Raw genomic sequence first — 15618 nt, forward strand, 5'->3', positions numbered from 1 at the left:
AGGGATTTTGTCCCACTCCTCTTTGCAGATCCTCTCCAAGTCAATAAAGTTATTGTAAAGTCTGTTTTTTTTAAAATTAAAAATAACAAACATGTCATAGTTACCTTGCAGTGGATTTGCACAGAGCAGCCTGGATCCTCCTCTTCTTGGGTCCCTCTTCGGCTCCCCTGGCCCCTCCCTACTGTTGGATGCCTCCACAGCAAGCAGCTTGCTATGGGGGCATCCGAGCCGAGTCACAGCTCCTTGTGTCCATTCAGACACAGAACTGCAGCCGCCCCCTTTCTGTTCTCATTGGCTGACTGACTTTGATTGACAGCAGCAGGATGGCAGCCAATGGCTGCTGGGAGCTGAACGTCATAGCTCTCAGGAATCAATGCGCCTGCACCGGCCCCGCAGGCGTGGCATTCCCTGCTAAACAGCTTCTGGGCATGCCCAGAAGCTGTGGAGGGATGACATGCCCACACCGGAAGTGACGAGCGGGGTCGGTGCAGGCGCATTCTGGGAGAAGAGGACACGGAAGAGGGCGCAGAAGAGGACGCTCTGGCTTCAGCTGCCCACACCTGAGATGGCAGCGCTGGAGAAGAAATTTTCAAGGTAAGTATTTCTTCTAAAAGGTAAGTGCGACCCGGGACAGTACAGAGGCTATCCATTGTGGAATATACTAGCCCTGACTGTCCCGGGGGTATATTTATTGAAAAAAAAATATTTTGTGGCTGGAACTCCGCTTTAAGAGAAGAGATCAAATACTTTTTTCCCTCACTTTATATCAATTACTCTCTGTTAGCTGCTAACAGGCTGATTGTCTATGGGACCTCTTTACATACTTGTCACTCAGGTAAACAGGCTTTCTCTTTGAAAAACCAGCCTTCCAGCCACAGCCACTTATTAAACGCAGTTTTTCCCGTAAAAAATGTAATATAATGAATTTTAGTGTAAAACCACACCATATAATAACCATTTTTGGTTAAAATATAAAAAATCAGGTTGCATTGAGTAAATAGATACCTAACATTTCATTTTTTTAAATTGCGTGCGGCCGCGGTATTGCTAAAAACTATGGTGCCAAAAAATCAGTGGCGATTTAAAAGCCATTATAGCTCATCAATTTAGAGTGAACTAGGAGCTCTTGTGCCAGAATTATTTTTCTCACTCTGACATTCTCGCCGATGTGTCACATGTCTGGTGCAACCATGGTTTACATACATGTACGTACCCTGGGTGTGCATTTGCGTTTATGCAGGTGTGCAGGGCAGGGCAGGGTTTTGCCAATTTTTTTTTACATTTTTTAGTACCGTATTTTTCCGTGTATAAGACGCTACTTTTTGCTAAAATTGTTACACTGAAAATTGAGCGGCGTCTTATACACAGTCAGTCAGCAGAATAGAGAGCCGCGCGGGTGCGTAGCTGCCCGTAAGCTGCCAAAGAGGCTTCCTCCAATCGCAAGCTTTGGACATCAGCTGATGCCGTAAAGGTGGAGAGTGTGCAGATGCGATCCCGTTGGAGGTGGAGAGTGTGCAGATGCGGTCCCGTTGGAGGTGGAGAGTGTGCAGATGCGAGAAAGAGATGCGAGAGAATGTTCTGAGCCCAGATGACACAAAATAAAAAAATGAATACTGGTAAGGGATTATCTTACTCTGCAAAATTCAAACAATTTAATTAGCTATGCAAATGAGCATGGCAATAGCAGTTGAAGAAATTTAAACTGATGAAGAAGAGAACAGTGATGCAACAGAGGCTGAATAAAGTGATATGCTGCATAATATCATAGTACAATTATGTAAACGTTACCTGCAGTACTGGTAATTACTAAATATAAATGTGTCCAAAAATGTGTCCTGTTTTATGTTTAAAATATTTATTCCTTAGGTTTGGTTTGGAAAAGTGGGGGGCGTCTTATACATTGGGGCGTCTTATACACGGAAAAATACGGCATATTTTATTATCATTTTATTTAAATTTTTTTACTTTTTTTCTTTATGTTTTTTTTAAATTTATTTTTACATGATTAGGGGTTAATAAACCCCTATGTGATAGCATTGGGCAGATGACAGGTACTCTTTTTGGAGACATTAGGGGGTCTAATAGACCCCAATGTCTCCCCTGCCCTTCACACCATCTAACCAAGCACAGATTGGCTTGGTTAGACGTGTCTTCTGGCTGTACTGATCTGGAAAGTGTACATAGGAAACTGGAAGTGACATCCCTTCCGGTTTCATTGTTTGCATGTGAGAACAAGGCATGGATTTGCCTCAGTCTCACTGCAGTCTCTCTCCCCCTCTCGGTGGATGTGCTCCTGGGCGTCGGTAAGCATGGGACAGCCAGGGAACTGACCACTTTCACACAGCCGACTGGCTGTGTGAAAATGGTCAACAACTATGGAGTTGCTGCATCACTTTCACTGTGAAGCCGGTCGCCGGCTGAACTAAACCCACACAGGATGATGGCTTCTACTGCATCCAATCACAAGCCATCAGCTTGTGATCAAAGGTTCACTCTTTGGATGTACATAGTACACCCAAAGAGCTGAACTGGTTATGAGTAACCAGGGAAAGGAATCCTCTAGCTTAGTACTCCATGCTCCTTAAGCTGGCCATAGATGGGTATAATTTCGAACCAAAATTCTTGGGAAAAGGAGGTTCTAAGAAAGTTGGTTTGTTTTTCTAATCGTTAGTAGGTCAAATTGACATTAATTTTTAAATGCAGTGATGAGAAGGAACATGATGGAAACTTTTTTATGGCTTGGACCAAGAAGAAGGGGATAGAGCTCCAAAGCTTGTCCTGAAAATTTAACTGTTAAAATAAAAAAGTATCAAAGACAATGGCTACCATCATGAGTCCCTGTTGGACAACCAAACTTTAGAATTTACGCATAGGTCCAATTTAAAGATCAGATTTTTAGCGAGGTTTGATACAACACTCGTAAACTGGTGGCACATTTCCCAGTCCGCTCCCTGTAGGTGCAAGGTTTATCTCTTCCATTGGAATGACTGGTTTGAAGCTGAAATTTTGAAGCAATGATGTGAAATAGAGGAAGAGTTCCATTCGTCCCAAGCTTTCTCCAAGGCATACCCTTTTTCCTAGCCAAGGAAAAAAAACAAGGTTTTACTAGCAATAGGAAGTTGTTGGATAACTCATAAGTGTTGCATTCCTTGCATTAATTTGGCAAGACAGCTGAAAAAAAGAAAGTGTATAAGCATTAGGATAGTACTGTCTAACAAATTACAATATCTGTTATTATCATGTAGCAGTATTTCCAGGTCCTATGCCTGATGTGGGTCTGCCATTGTTACCGGTGACACCTCCAACACATTTGAGTTGTGACCCCAGGTGCGAGGACTGAGACAATGACCATTCCGGCATCTTTGGTTTGTTTTGTTTTATTGCATTTAGGGGATGGGAGAAAGGAATGAGTGGGATATTCCTCTGGCTCAACTAGGTTTGACTGAGACACTATACATAAAAAATGCCCATTGGCGCTGTCTTGATGCCAGCTGAATGCCGACCAGCGCTTCCTGACGCTTAAAGATACTGTGATACTGAAATTGTGCTGGAACCTCAACTTTAACTTGACTGTTAACTCAGAAGATCCAGGACTGTAGAATACTTGACTCCTGACACGGCTTTAGCTCAAAAGTCACTGAACAGCTCCTTACAGCCCTGCACTGGCTGAGGTAGCTCTGTGTAGATACTTGTGCTGCTGCAACTCTTAACTTTGTACACTTCACACTGTACACTGACTCTTCAGGGCCCAAACTGCAGATGTTCCCTTTAACACTTTAGGGTCCTCTACCTAGGTACCCCCTCTAATACTTCAGGGTCCTCTACCTAGGTACCCCCTCTAATACTTCAGGGTCCTCTACCTAGGTACCCCCTCTAATACTTCAGGATCCTCTACCTAGGTACCCCCTCTAATACTTCAGGGTCCTCTACTTAGGTACTCCCTCTAATACTTCAGGGTCCTCTACCTAGGTACCCCCTCTAATACTTCAGGGTCTTCTGACTAGGTACCCCCTCTAACACTTCAGGATCCTCTACCTAGGTACCCCCTCTAATACTTCAGGGTCCTCTACTTAGGTACTCCCTCTAATACTTCAGGGTCCTCTACCTAGGTACCCCCTCTAATACTTCAGGGTCCTCTGACCAGGTACCCCCTTTAACAGCTAGCTGACTCCTGGATCCCTAGAACCTTCTCAGGAGTGGTCCCCCTCTGACGCTAGGCAGACCCCCAGGGGCAGTCCACAGTACTCACGATCTTTGTAGGCTTTCCTGGAACTGGACCCCTCTCTCTCTCCGCTGGTTCTCGGCGCACAGGATCTCCTCTACAGCTCAGCTCAGCATTCTCTGGATTCTCAGGCAGCCACCCGAGACACCCGCTTCCTCTGACAGGAGGAGAGACAGCCGTACTCTCCCTCCTGGGACTCTGCTTCCCACCAAAGACGCTGTGTCATGCGTTCCCCTCAAACGTATACCCACTCCCAGAATCCTCTGCGGCAGAATCAGCCTTCTGGGATAGCTACAAGCCTGAATGAGTCTCTGATTGGGTTTCCTTCACTGCCCAATGAGAATCCTCTCATGGAGCCAGTGGGGAGACTCCCCTCTCAGCAGACACACCTGGGAGACATGACAGCCCTGCTGAAATCATGGCCCTGCTGTTAGGCAGCCAAGGCCCACTATACTTTTACCTATCACCTACCTTGTAGGTTGCTACAATCATAAGTCTCTTTGTTGACCCTTTTTACTTTCTTTGACTTGGAGCATAATTTGTGTTTTTGAAGACCTGAATTTGGAGGAAGCGCTCAGACACAACATTACAGAGGCCTTTATTAATTATATCCAGCACAAAGTTCTCAGATTAAAGTGCCAAAAATAAAGTGCATGCATGGATCTTTATAACTTCTTCCAAAAATTACTTTTGTGCTCCAATCACATATAAAGTGCTCTCGGGGCTCTTCCCCAGTGTCACTGCACACTCAGTGGACATACAGTGGGTACGGAAAGTATTCAGGCCCCCTTAAATTTTTCACTCTTTGTTATTGCAGCCATTTGCTAAAATCATTTAAGTTCATTCTTCTTCCTCATGAATGTACACATAGCACCCCATACTGACAGAAAAACACAGAATTGTTGACATTGTTGCAGATTTATTAAAAAAGAAAAACTGAAATATCACATGGTCCTAAGTATTCAGACCCTTTGCTGTGACACTCATATATTTAACTCAGGTGCTTTCCATTTCTTCTGATCATCCTTGAGATGGTTCTACACCTTCATTTGAGTCCAGCTGTGTTTGATTATACTGATTGGACTTGATTGGGAAAGCCACACACCTGTCTATATAAGACCTTCCAGATCACAATGCATGTCAGAGCAAATGAGAATCATGAGGTCAAAGGAACTGCCTGAAGAGCTCAGAGACAGAATTGTGGCAAGGCACAGATCTGGCCAAGGTTACAAAAAGATTTCTGCTGCACTTAAGGCTCCTAAGAGCACAGTGGCCTCCATAATCCTCAAATGGAAGACGTTTGGGACAACCAGAACCCTTCCTAGAGCTGGCCGTCCGGCCAAACTGAGCTATCGGGGGAGAAGAGCCTTGGTGAGAGAGCTGCAATATAACAAAGAGTGAAAAATTTAAGGGGGTCTGAATACTTTCCGTACCCACTGTAAATGACCTTTGTAAATAAAAAGGTCTAACAGCACTTGGGTTCTGGTATCACACGCCAGCAGGGGAACCCTCCACTAAACCACTCAACATTTATCTCCTTCAGTCCACACTATCCCTCACATAGAAACATACAAGCCACATGAGGGGGTCCCATAGTGTTAAACCCAGGGTCGGCGCTACCACTAGGGAAACTAGGCAGCCGCCTAGGACGCAGCCACGGCATGTCTTAGCAAGACAGCGGCATGTAGAGAAACCGACCCCTGCAGCTGCTGAATGCCATCTCTCTCTCTCTCCCTCCCACAGGCATTCAGCGGCTGCAGGAGGGAAATGGAGGGGATCAGTTTCTCTATATAAAAGAAACAACATATTTATAATTTTTAATTATTTTTATTGCAAAGCTTGATAGAAAGGGTATAGCAGTGTGAAGAGGGTTCATCCAGTATGTTTCCCTATATGCCGCCCCTCCTATCCAGGTCGTTCTGCCTCGCTGTGATCTCCTGGCCCTGTTTTGATCTCTCCTGGCCCCCACTGTTTCCTCTCCCCTGGCCCTGCTGTTTCTTCTCTCTCGGCCCCGCTGTTACCTATTTTCCAGCCCCACTTTAATATCACCTGGCCCCCGCTGTTTCCTCTCCCCTGGCCCTGCTGCTTCCTCTTTCCTGGCCCCGCTGTTACCTCTCTTCTGGCCCCGTTTTGATCTTTCCCGGCCCGCTGTTTCCTCTCTCCCTGCCCCCCTCCTCTCCCACTGGCTGCTGCAGGAGATCTGTCAGGGTAGATAGTAAGAAAGCGGCCGCTAAATGTGTCATATACCAGCCCCTTCTTTCTATAAAATATATGAAATGACAGAGTCAGTGATCCATACAGATCACTAACTGTTTTTTTTTATTCATAACTGGGTTATAATAAACTGCGTTTACTATGTCTCAGTTTATAAATGAATGGGAAGCCTCTGTACAGAGTGATCACTGTTCATTTATTCTGTGCTGCTGAGGCTCCAGAAATGGAGATTGAGAGCTGTGTCCTCAATCTCCTTTCTCTGTCTCAAAGGTGAAACATCAGAGGTTTGTTTAGAACCTGATAGCTCACGAAAGCTCTCAACGAGGGTCCAAAAATAATTTAAATTGTAAAATAAAAAAATAGAATGTTAAAAAATAAATAAAAAAATAAATAAAATAATAAAAATAAACAACTACCGACACCAGTGGAGTGAAGTAGGCTAAATATAACTAAAATACATCAAGAAACCATTCGTTGTCATTATTTGTAATTTGGTTAAAAAAAGAAAAGGTAGCTGCTTAGTAAGGATGATCGAACTTTTGAAAAGTTCGGTTCGGCCGGAACATCCGAACTTCCCAAAAGTTCGGCCCTGATTTCAGAACCCCATTGAAATCAATGGGACCCGAACTTCGGTAATCAAAAAACACAATTTTTAAGCCCTAAAACCCAATAAATGCCCCTGAAAATAATTTTTCAGTAGAACAGGGATGTGGGACCCTCCTTTAACACCTATATGATCTTTTTTTCTGGTTCTGGACATGCTACAGAGCTGAAACTTCACAGGTACACCTTTTAGACCCCCCAGACACAAAATCACACAAAAAAAAAGTTCTTAAAAATTGTCATTTTTGATAAAAAAGCCAATTATTGAAAAATTAAAAAAAAAAAAAGAGATTTTTTTATTTTTACTTTGGATTTAGTATCTGGGGGGTCTAAAAAGTGTACATGTGAAGTTTCAGCTCTGTAGCATGTCCAGAACCATAAAAAAAAAAGATTGTTTGTATTAGAAAACTTTCAGACAGGGGGTTGGCTTCGCTACTGTAACACCTTGCCGGTTTAATAGAAGGCATTTTTTTGGGTTCTTTGCAGTCAGGAAAAACATCTGAACTTGTGTATAGTGGTACTGTGCACAAGTTCAGATGTTTTGCCTGCCTCCAAAACCCCCCAAAAAATGCCAGCAAAAACACACCTGTGCATTTTTTTTTTGACGCTAGCGTTTTTTTGGCATTTTTTGGGGTTCTTTTGAGGCAGGCAAAACATCTGAACTTGTGTATAGTGGTATATATACACACATACATATATTTATATACACACCTAGACATATATAGGTGTGATAGTAGCAGAAATATATTACTGTAAATGATTTCATTGGCGCAAGCATATACTTCAGCTACTATCACACCTATATATGTCTAGGTGTGTATATAAATATATGGATGTGTGTATATACACCACTATACACAAGTTCAGATGTTTTGCCTGCCTCCAAAACCCCCCAAAAAATGCCAGCAAAAACACACCTGGGCATTTTTTTTTGGACGCTTGCGTTTTTTTGGCATTTTTTTGGGTTCTTTTGAGGCAGGCAAAACATCTGAACATGTGTATAGGGGGTATATATAGACATATATGTCTGAATATATACCCCTAGACATATATAGGTGTGATAGTAGCAGAAATATATTACTGTAAATGATTTAATTAGCGCAAGCATATATTTCAGCTACTATCACACCTATATATGTCTAGGGGTATATATACAGACATATATGCCTATATATACCCCCTATACACATGTTCAGATGTCATGTCTGACATCAAACATGTCCTCAAAAAAGCACTGGCAGTGGCAGCCCCTGCAGCATAAAAAATGCTTGGCTGGTGAGAAGCCATATGCCTGTCCCGAAGCAATTCAGAGAAATGATCATTTCTCTATAGCGGTCACCCTGCTATGGAGGGGTTTTGTCACCCTGACATAGCAGTCACTGCCAGTTAACCCTACACTACACTACGGTCCCCTGACACTTCATACTTTCCCTACAGAAACTAAATTTTTGAAGCTAACTAAAGTGTAAAGGAGCACTCTAACTACACTAGATATCCCTTTCCTCACACTAAAAATAGCTAAATTACACTTTTAAAGTAAAATTAACAGAACTGCTTCCACTCTCTTCCATGTCCAGTATAACAATGCTAGGAATATGGCGGGGGCGATCTTATATACTGGGGGGCGTATTCACTAATGATTGGTCTAGGGACCCCCTAGTCACTCCAATCACATTCCTAGCATTCTCCTGCCCCCTCAATTGGCTTTTGCTAATGGTTCTGGTCCAATCACGGGCTTTTAAAGCCCATTTCCTAAAGCATTGCATTTTGGGCGGTTCTGGTTGCCGAATTCCGAACTTTTTGGGCAAAATGTTCTAAATTCGGCCGAACCTCGAACACCCAATGTTCGGGCCGAACCGATGGTCGACCCGAACCGTTCGATCATCCCTACTGCTTAGTCTAAAATGCCCGAGTATATTTTTTTGTCTCAGTCTAGGCCTGCTTCCCACTGTTGCCAATGCTCCCACACACTGCGCCAACGTTCTGCATACCACTGCACACTGCAGGATTGGATGATGTTAGCTGGAGAGATTTTGCAGTTTCATGTTTTGTTGTAATATTTTCTACTGTTTTTCCAAATTTTGAAGTTTCATTTCTGTTTGTGTATGTGTAGGGTGTGTGTGTGTGTGTGTGTGTGTATGTGTGTGTGTGTGTGGGGGGGGGGGGGTGTTGGGTACAAGTAGCTGGTTCTGCCTAGTGCTCAAAATAGTCTAGCACCAACCCTGGTTTAACCGTACCAAATTTTCTTACAATCACTTTTTCAAATGATACTCATTTGCTCTGGTGCCACTTAGTCCAGGCTCTAAGGCACAGGTGTCAAACACAAGGCCCGTGGGCCGAATGCGGCCCCCAAGGCCATTTAATGCGGCCCTCGCACCTCTCCTGCAGCTGAGGCACCCCCCTTGTCTCTGCCCCCACCTTGTCTCAGTAGTCGGCAGCAGAGAGGACAGAACTCCTTTGCCAGATCCGGTGCTTCTCTGTGCTGCTGCAGAAAGGCTTGTCTATGCCCACCCCCCCTCCTCAGCAGTCTGAGGCAGAGAGGAGGGCAGAACTCCTACAGATCCTGCACCTCTCTGTGCAGCCACAACACCACCTTGTCTCTGCCTCCCCTGGTCTCAGCATTCAGCAGACTCTGTAAGCTGACTCCAGCCCCCCTCTGGTCCTACTCCAGACCTTGCACTTTCTTCTTCCGAAATCCAGACGCATTCTTCCTGGCAGTAGCACAAGGTAAGGTGTAATGTAAGGAAGGGTGGGTGACTCTTGACTTATGATAGTGGGGGGCTCTAGACATCTCATGTAAGGGTTTCAGGGGGGGGGGGGTGCTCTGGACATATAATCCTAAAGATATAACCGGCCCTTTGGGGGCAAACAATAATGCTAATGCGGCCCGCAATGAAATTGAGTGTGACACCCCTGCTCTAAGGTTATACACTTTGTTATCACAGGAATAATGCCACTCTGCTCAGGTATCTTCCAGAGCCAGTGTGCATTCCACCGCCCTGGAAATGCCGTCCTTGTGCAGCGTCCTCATGAGGTGTGTAAGCATTACCCTGATTATTTGTTTATTATTTTTGTAAATGTTTTTGTAAATAACACTTTTTTGGGTAAGCAGCTAAACACATTTCTGTTTGGCACATAAGATTATTTGTACACATAGGCTCATGCTTAATTAAAGAGCCCCTTTCTGCATCAAATTTCTATTTGAACCTTGTATTTTCAGAGTTTCCCCAAATGTGCTGCATCTTTTTCAACTGTACGGAAAACATGCTGGTAGGTTACAGTAACTACCTCCTATGACAGATTTAATAGGCACAGCAATGTGTGCTGGTTCTCGTTCGATAGTGATATTAGACATTAAAGCTGAAATCCTTTCTCTGTTACAGTCATGGTCTCTAGAAGGGATACAGCAGTGTCCTCTCTCCACCTCATGTCTTCTGACCGGACACTAAAATAACAGCATTAGACTGATGAGCTCATCTTTCTGCACACTCTGCTCTCTTCTTCTATCAGCATGTTCCTTATCTGTTCATTTTCCATTTGCATGCAACACACCTGACTGGCTCCTAGTGCTGCCTTGAACCTTCCTTTCTAAATCCAAGTTCTGATACATAAATATACAACAAATTGCAAGAATTTGATATACCGGCATTATAAATACATTAAAATTTCAAAGATCAAATCACATTACAAATTAAAATAACAATGATAATATTAAAACTAATTACCAGCACCAAAAGGCATGTGGGCATCATTCTTCTTAAAAGCACCTTTTTCATCCAGAAAATTGTTGGGGTTAAATTTGTGAGGTTCTTTGTAATAACTTGGATCACTGTGGACAGAGGCCAGGAGTGGAGTAATATGCGTTCCCTAAACACAAAATAAAATATAAAATTACACTTTAAAGAGGATCTTCAGTCTCCCCTCAAAAAAATAAAAGTCAGCAGCTACAAATACTGTAGCCACTGACTTTTAATATAAGGACACTTATCTATCCAGGGATGCAGCAATGTCCTAACCTGAGCTGATTCTTCAGTTGGATTTGGTACCAGGCTCTGGCATCTTAACTAAGGGAAACCCGTGGTGAAGGTTTCCTACTGAGCAAGCACGAGTTGCGCTGTGCTTTCTGAATGGTCCTGCAGTCTTCTGGGACCTTGTGATGTGTCCCAGAAGGCTGTGGGGGGGGGGGGGGAGAAGGGGGGCCGAACTTTCGCTCAGATCATCATGGCCGTGGCGATCTGGCCTGGAAGTGGGAGCAGGTAACCCCCCCCCAAAAAAAAATAAAAAATGTGGCAGTGGGGGGAGGGGGAGAGCATGCAAACAAGCGGAACCTTATCTTATGGGTGAAGTTACGCTTTAAGTAATATATATTATTATTTTTTACATTACGTATTAATGATATAGTAAATAAAATTGTAAATTTGAAATGTCTTATGATTATTATTATTTCATATTTATCACATGGAGTCATCAACATGCAAGCTTCTATAAAACTCCATTCTCTCAAAGGGCTATTTCTTCCTATGGCTGCTGTGATAAACACAGACAAGTGAATGAGAAGGAGAAGGGACACCATGTGGCTTTAATTAAAAAATATATATATATATATATTAATGGTGAAGAGTTTCACAGAAGCCTGTGAACATTCTCAGACACTTGCTTCAGTGCTAGGACTTCCCGTGGCTGTGGGTATCTGGCAGAGACTTGACAAATTATCTGTTTCCCACCCATTGCCCACCCATTCAGAAAGACCTGTCAAGGAATATATAGTAAAAATACTATAGTAAAAATAGAACAGGGCCTGCAGTCTTTATGAGAACAAACACCATGCTGTGTGTTCAATATAACAACTCAACCAAATCATATGTTTGGCTGACCTAATTAGTTCAATGCAATTTTTATTGTTGGAAATGTTTATGGTCTCTGTGCACTACCATATTTGTCCAGCAGATGGCGCTGCAGGTTAACTCTAGATCAGCCTTTGAGAACATGCAGAGCCAAATGAATGTTCTCAACTTTTTTTTTTTAACATTTTTTTAACAACCCTTGAAACTTTTTAGTCTCAGTAAACCCCTGCTAATAATTACTACGTCTATGATTCATGGTGCTTTAGTGTGATAATCAGTTGTAAGAATGTTCCTTATATCTGTAGTCAGTGGGAAGAAACCCCCACCCCCCTTATAGGTTGGTAAAATGATCAATTATGTTAGTAGTTATTCGTCTGAGAGGCAGAAGTTGCTCATTGCTTAAGTTGAGGAACTTTATTTAAGACATAAATATTTATAAATGGACAGGGTGTTTAATGAAGAAGAGACATACTATGTCTTTTCTGCATTAAATTATTCTGTCCTGTGTGTTTGCATTGTACAATGTGGCTCACTCACAGCTCATTGTACGATTTCTGCATCTGCCGAGATGAGTAAACTCCTGCACATGCATGGGAGAAATGCCATCCTGGCCTGGCCTGACCAATCAAAATGACTGAAGATCAGAACCCAGAAGAAGACTAGCCAAAAATATCAGTGGCCAGTGAGAGTGCTCATGGACACTGCATTACTGGAGTGGAGGTTAGTATAGTTCCACCTTAACAGGGCCGGCCTTACCATGGGTCCCACTCAGGCCCGTCGGAACAAGGCAGGCAAATCAAGCAATTGCTTGGGGCCCCGAGCTGGCCTGGGGCCCCAAGACAACGATTGGTCAGTCACTTACTTTGTATCCATTTCTCCCGGATATAAAAACAGGGGCGGACTGAGTGGTCGGGCACTTTGGACGTGGTCCGAGGGCCGACCGGGAAGCCAGGAAGGGGGGGCTATAGTAGTGGATGGAGGGGAGGGGCCCAGAGCTGATTCAGTGAGAGGAGGGGAGCTGGGGAGGGGCCCGGCGGCGGCGCTGCTTCTGTGTGAGGTGGGGAGGGGCCCGGCGGCCGTTGCTGCTTTAGTGAGAGGAGGAGGGGCCCAGGCTAGCGCTGGATTTCCATTGCTGATGGTGTCCTGTGTGCGGGGGCGTGTCGGCATCGCATACTGACGTGACATCGACGTGCCCCGCCTCCATCTGTACGACGATCCAGTACAGAACTTCAGTCAGTGGATTCCGGCGATTGTCTTCTTCAACAAGCCCTTCATCCATCTATCCATGGCAGCGGTTTCATTGTGAGTAGTTCTTGTGGCCTGAAATCCAGCTCCTCTCAATGGTCTCTCCTGTGAGGAATGATGTGTACATACATTTGCATTATCCCACACAATTTTAATAAAAATATATGATTCATATATTTTTATTAAAATTGTGTGGGATAATGCAAATGTATGTACACATCATTCCTCACAGGAGAGACCATTGAGTTGAGCTGGATTTCACATAGAGGCCATATGTTACAAGAACTACTCACATCAAACAGAAACCGCCAGGGATCGTCAGTATGCGACGCCGACACGCCCCCGCACACAGGACATCATGGAAATATATATATATTATACCTTTTAGCTGATAAAAAAAAAAGGCTTTGCGTGTGTGCGGGGGGTCGGGGGGGCCTCCATGTCCATTTTGCTTGGGGCCCCCAAATTCCTTCAAACGGCCCTGGTCCCACTGGGTCCATTGGACCCAGGCAGCACTTGGAGAGGGGCAGCAAATTTTTTTTCCAGCAGTTTTGTGTGTCATCAGTTTGGGGCGCGTTACAGGCTCAATTTCCCCATCTCATACTGCTGCCTGTAGTGCAAACTGATGAGTATGAGGAGGCAGATGTCTCCTCCGGGGAACGTCCCTCACATGATCGTGGTGTGCGCAATGACGTCAGACATCAGCGCACTCCATCTCACTCAGGGCAGGCTGGATCTTCTAGGGTGGTGGCAGACACAGGAGTGACAGGAGGACTGAGGACAGACAGTGGGTGTTTGGTGGACCGTTCCAGTGGTGAGTTATGGAAGAAGATAACATTATATATAATATTTTCTAAATTTTATATTTATATAAAATAATGAATGTGGGGAGCTTTGTGTTGGATGTGATTTTTTTTTTTGGGGGGCGGGGGGGACGGCAGCATTTTATTCTTGGACCCAGGCAGCACAATGTCTTGGGCTAGCCCTGCACCCTAAACAACCCTTGGCAACCCCTAGAGCTGCATTTCTCAACCTTTTTACCTCAGAGGAACCCATAAAATATTTATCAAGTCTCAGGGAACTATTATTAAAAACATTTCATTGGGGATCTTTGGGGAAAATATCCCTAACATTGGTGGTCAGTAAGAAAAATGCATCCATTACAGTGGTGGTTAGAATGCCACCCTCACAGACAGCTAAAAAAAAGTCATTAGTGTTATGCTGCTTTTTTAAGTGGTGTTTGCTCAGGAACTATGCAGGCACCATCAAGTAGAAGGTCTATCAGCCACAGCTCAAGGAACTTTTAGCAACCTCTGTAGAAACCCTGGCTGATATTGGTTGCTCTAGAGCAGGGGTAATGAATTAAAATTTAAGGAGGTCCGGTTGCTAAAACTTTCTTTGGGCCGAGGTCCGAATCTGAAGTCTTTGCTATGACTCAGAAAGATGGGCAAAACAAAACGTGTCCATCAGCGTTGCTCTTAACATAAAATATGCCCATTAGAGTGCCCCTTAACATAAAATGTACCCATCAGCGTGACCCTTAGCATAAAATTTGCCCATCAGCGTGACCCTTAACATAAAATAAGGGGCACGTGATGGGCACATTTTATGTTAGGGGGCACTCAGAAGGTCATATTTTATGTTAGGGGGCACTCTGATGGGCACATTTTATGTTAGGGGGCACTCTGATGGGCATATTTTATGTTAGGGGGCACTCTGATGGGCACATTTTATGTTAGGGGGCACTCAGATGGGCATATTTTATGTTAGGGGGCACGCTGATGATGGGCAAAACAAAACGTGTAAATCAGCGTTGCTCTTAACATAAAATATGCCCATTAGATTGCCCCTTAACATAAAATGTGCCCATCAGCGTGCCCCTTAACATAAAATATGCCCATTAGAGTGACCCTTAACATAAAATATGCCCATCAGCATGACCCTTAACATAAAATAAGGGGCAAGCTGATGGGCACATTTTATGTTAGGGGCACTCTGATGGGCAGAACAAAATGTGCCCACCAGCGTGCCCCTTAGCATAACATTTTCCCATCAGCGTGACCCTTAACATAAAATAAGGGTCACGCTGATAGGCACATTTTATGTTAGGGGGCACTCTGATGGGCAAAACAAAACATGTAAATCAGCGTTGCTCTTAACATAAAATATGCCCATTAGAGTGCCCCTTAACATAAAATATGCCCATCAGCGTGCCCCTTAGTATAAAATATGCCCATCAGAGTGCCCCTTAGCATAAAATTTGCCCACCAGCGTGACCCTTAGCATAAAATAAGGGACACGCTGATGGGCATATTTTATGTTAGGGGGCACTCTGATGGGCACATTTTATGTTAGGGGCACTCTGATGGGCAAAGCAAAACGTGTAAATCAGCGTTGTGCTTAACATAAAATATGCTCATTAGAGTGCCCCTTAACATTAAATATGCCCATTAGAGTGCCCCTTAACATTAAATATGCCCATTAGAGTGC

General features: G+C 43.9%; 1 protein-coding gene across 4 annotated transcripts in view; it reads right to left on the bottom strand.

Moving 5' to 3' along the window:
- Positions 1-2879: 2879 nt before the first annotated feature.
- LOC309559457 (cytochrome P450 2F3-like) overlaps positions 2880-15618 on the bottom strand; it is a 132736-nt gene continuing 119997 nt past the window's right edge. For all 4 annotated transcript variants that reach the window (XM_082262728.1, XM_082262727.1, XM_082262726.1 and 1 more), the window contains 2 exons: positions 10765-10906; positions 2880-3077 (listed from right to left, as the gene is read on the bottom strand). In XM_082262728.1, the coding sequence (XP_082118854.1) occupies positions 2896-3077; positions 10765-10906 (324 nt within the window). In that variant the 3' untranslated portion in view covers positions 2880-2895. The remainder of the gene's footprint in view (positions 3078-10764; positions 10907-15618) is intronic.

The sequence above is a fragment of the Pelophylax lessonae genome, assembly GCF_965119305.1.
Source record: "Pelophylax lessonae genome assembly, chromosome: 7".
Classification (NCBI taxonomy): domain Eukaryota; kingdom Metazoa; phylum Chordata; class Amphibia; order Anura; family Ranidae; genus Pelophylax; species Pelophylax lessonae.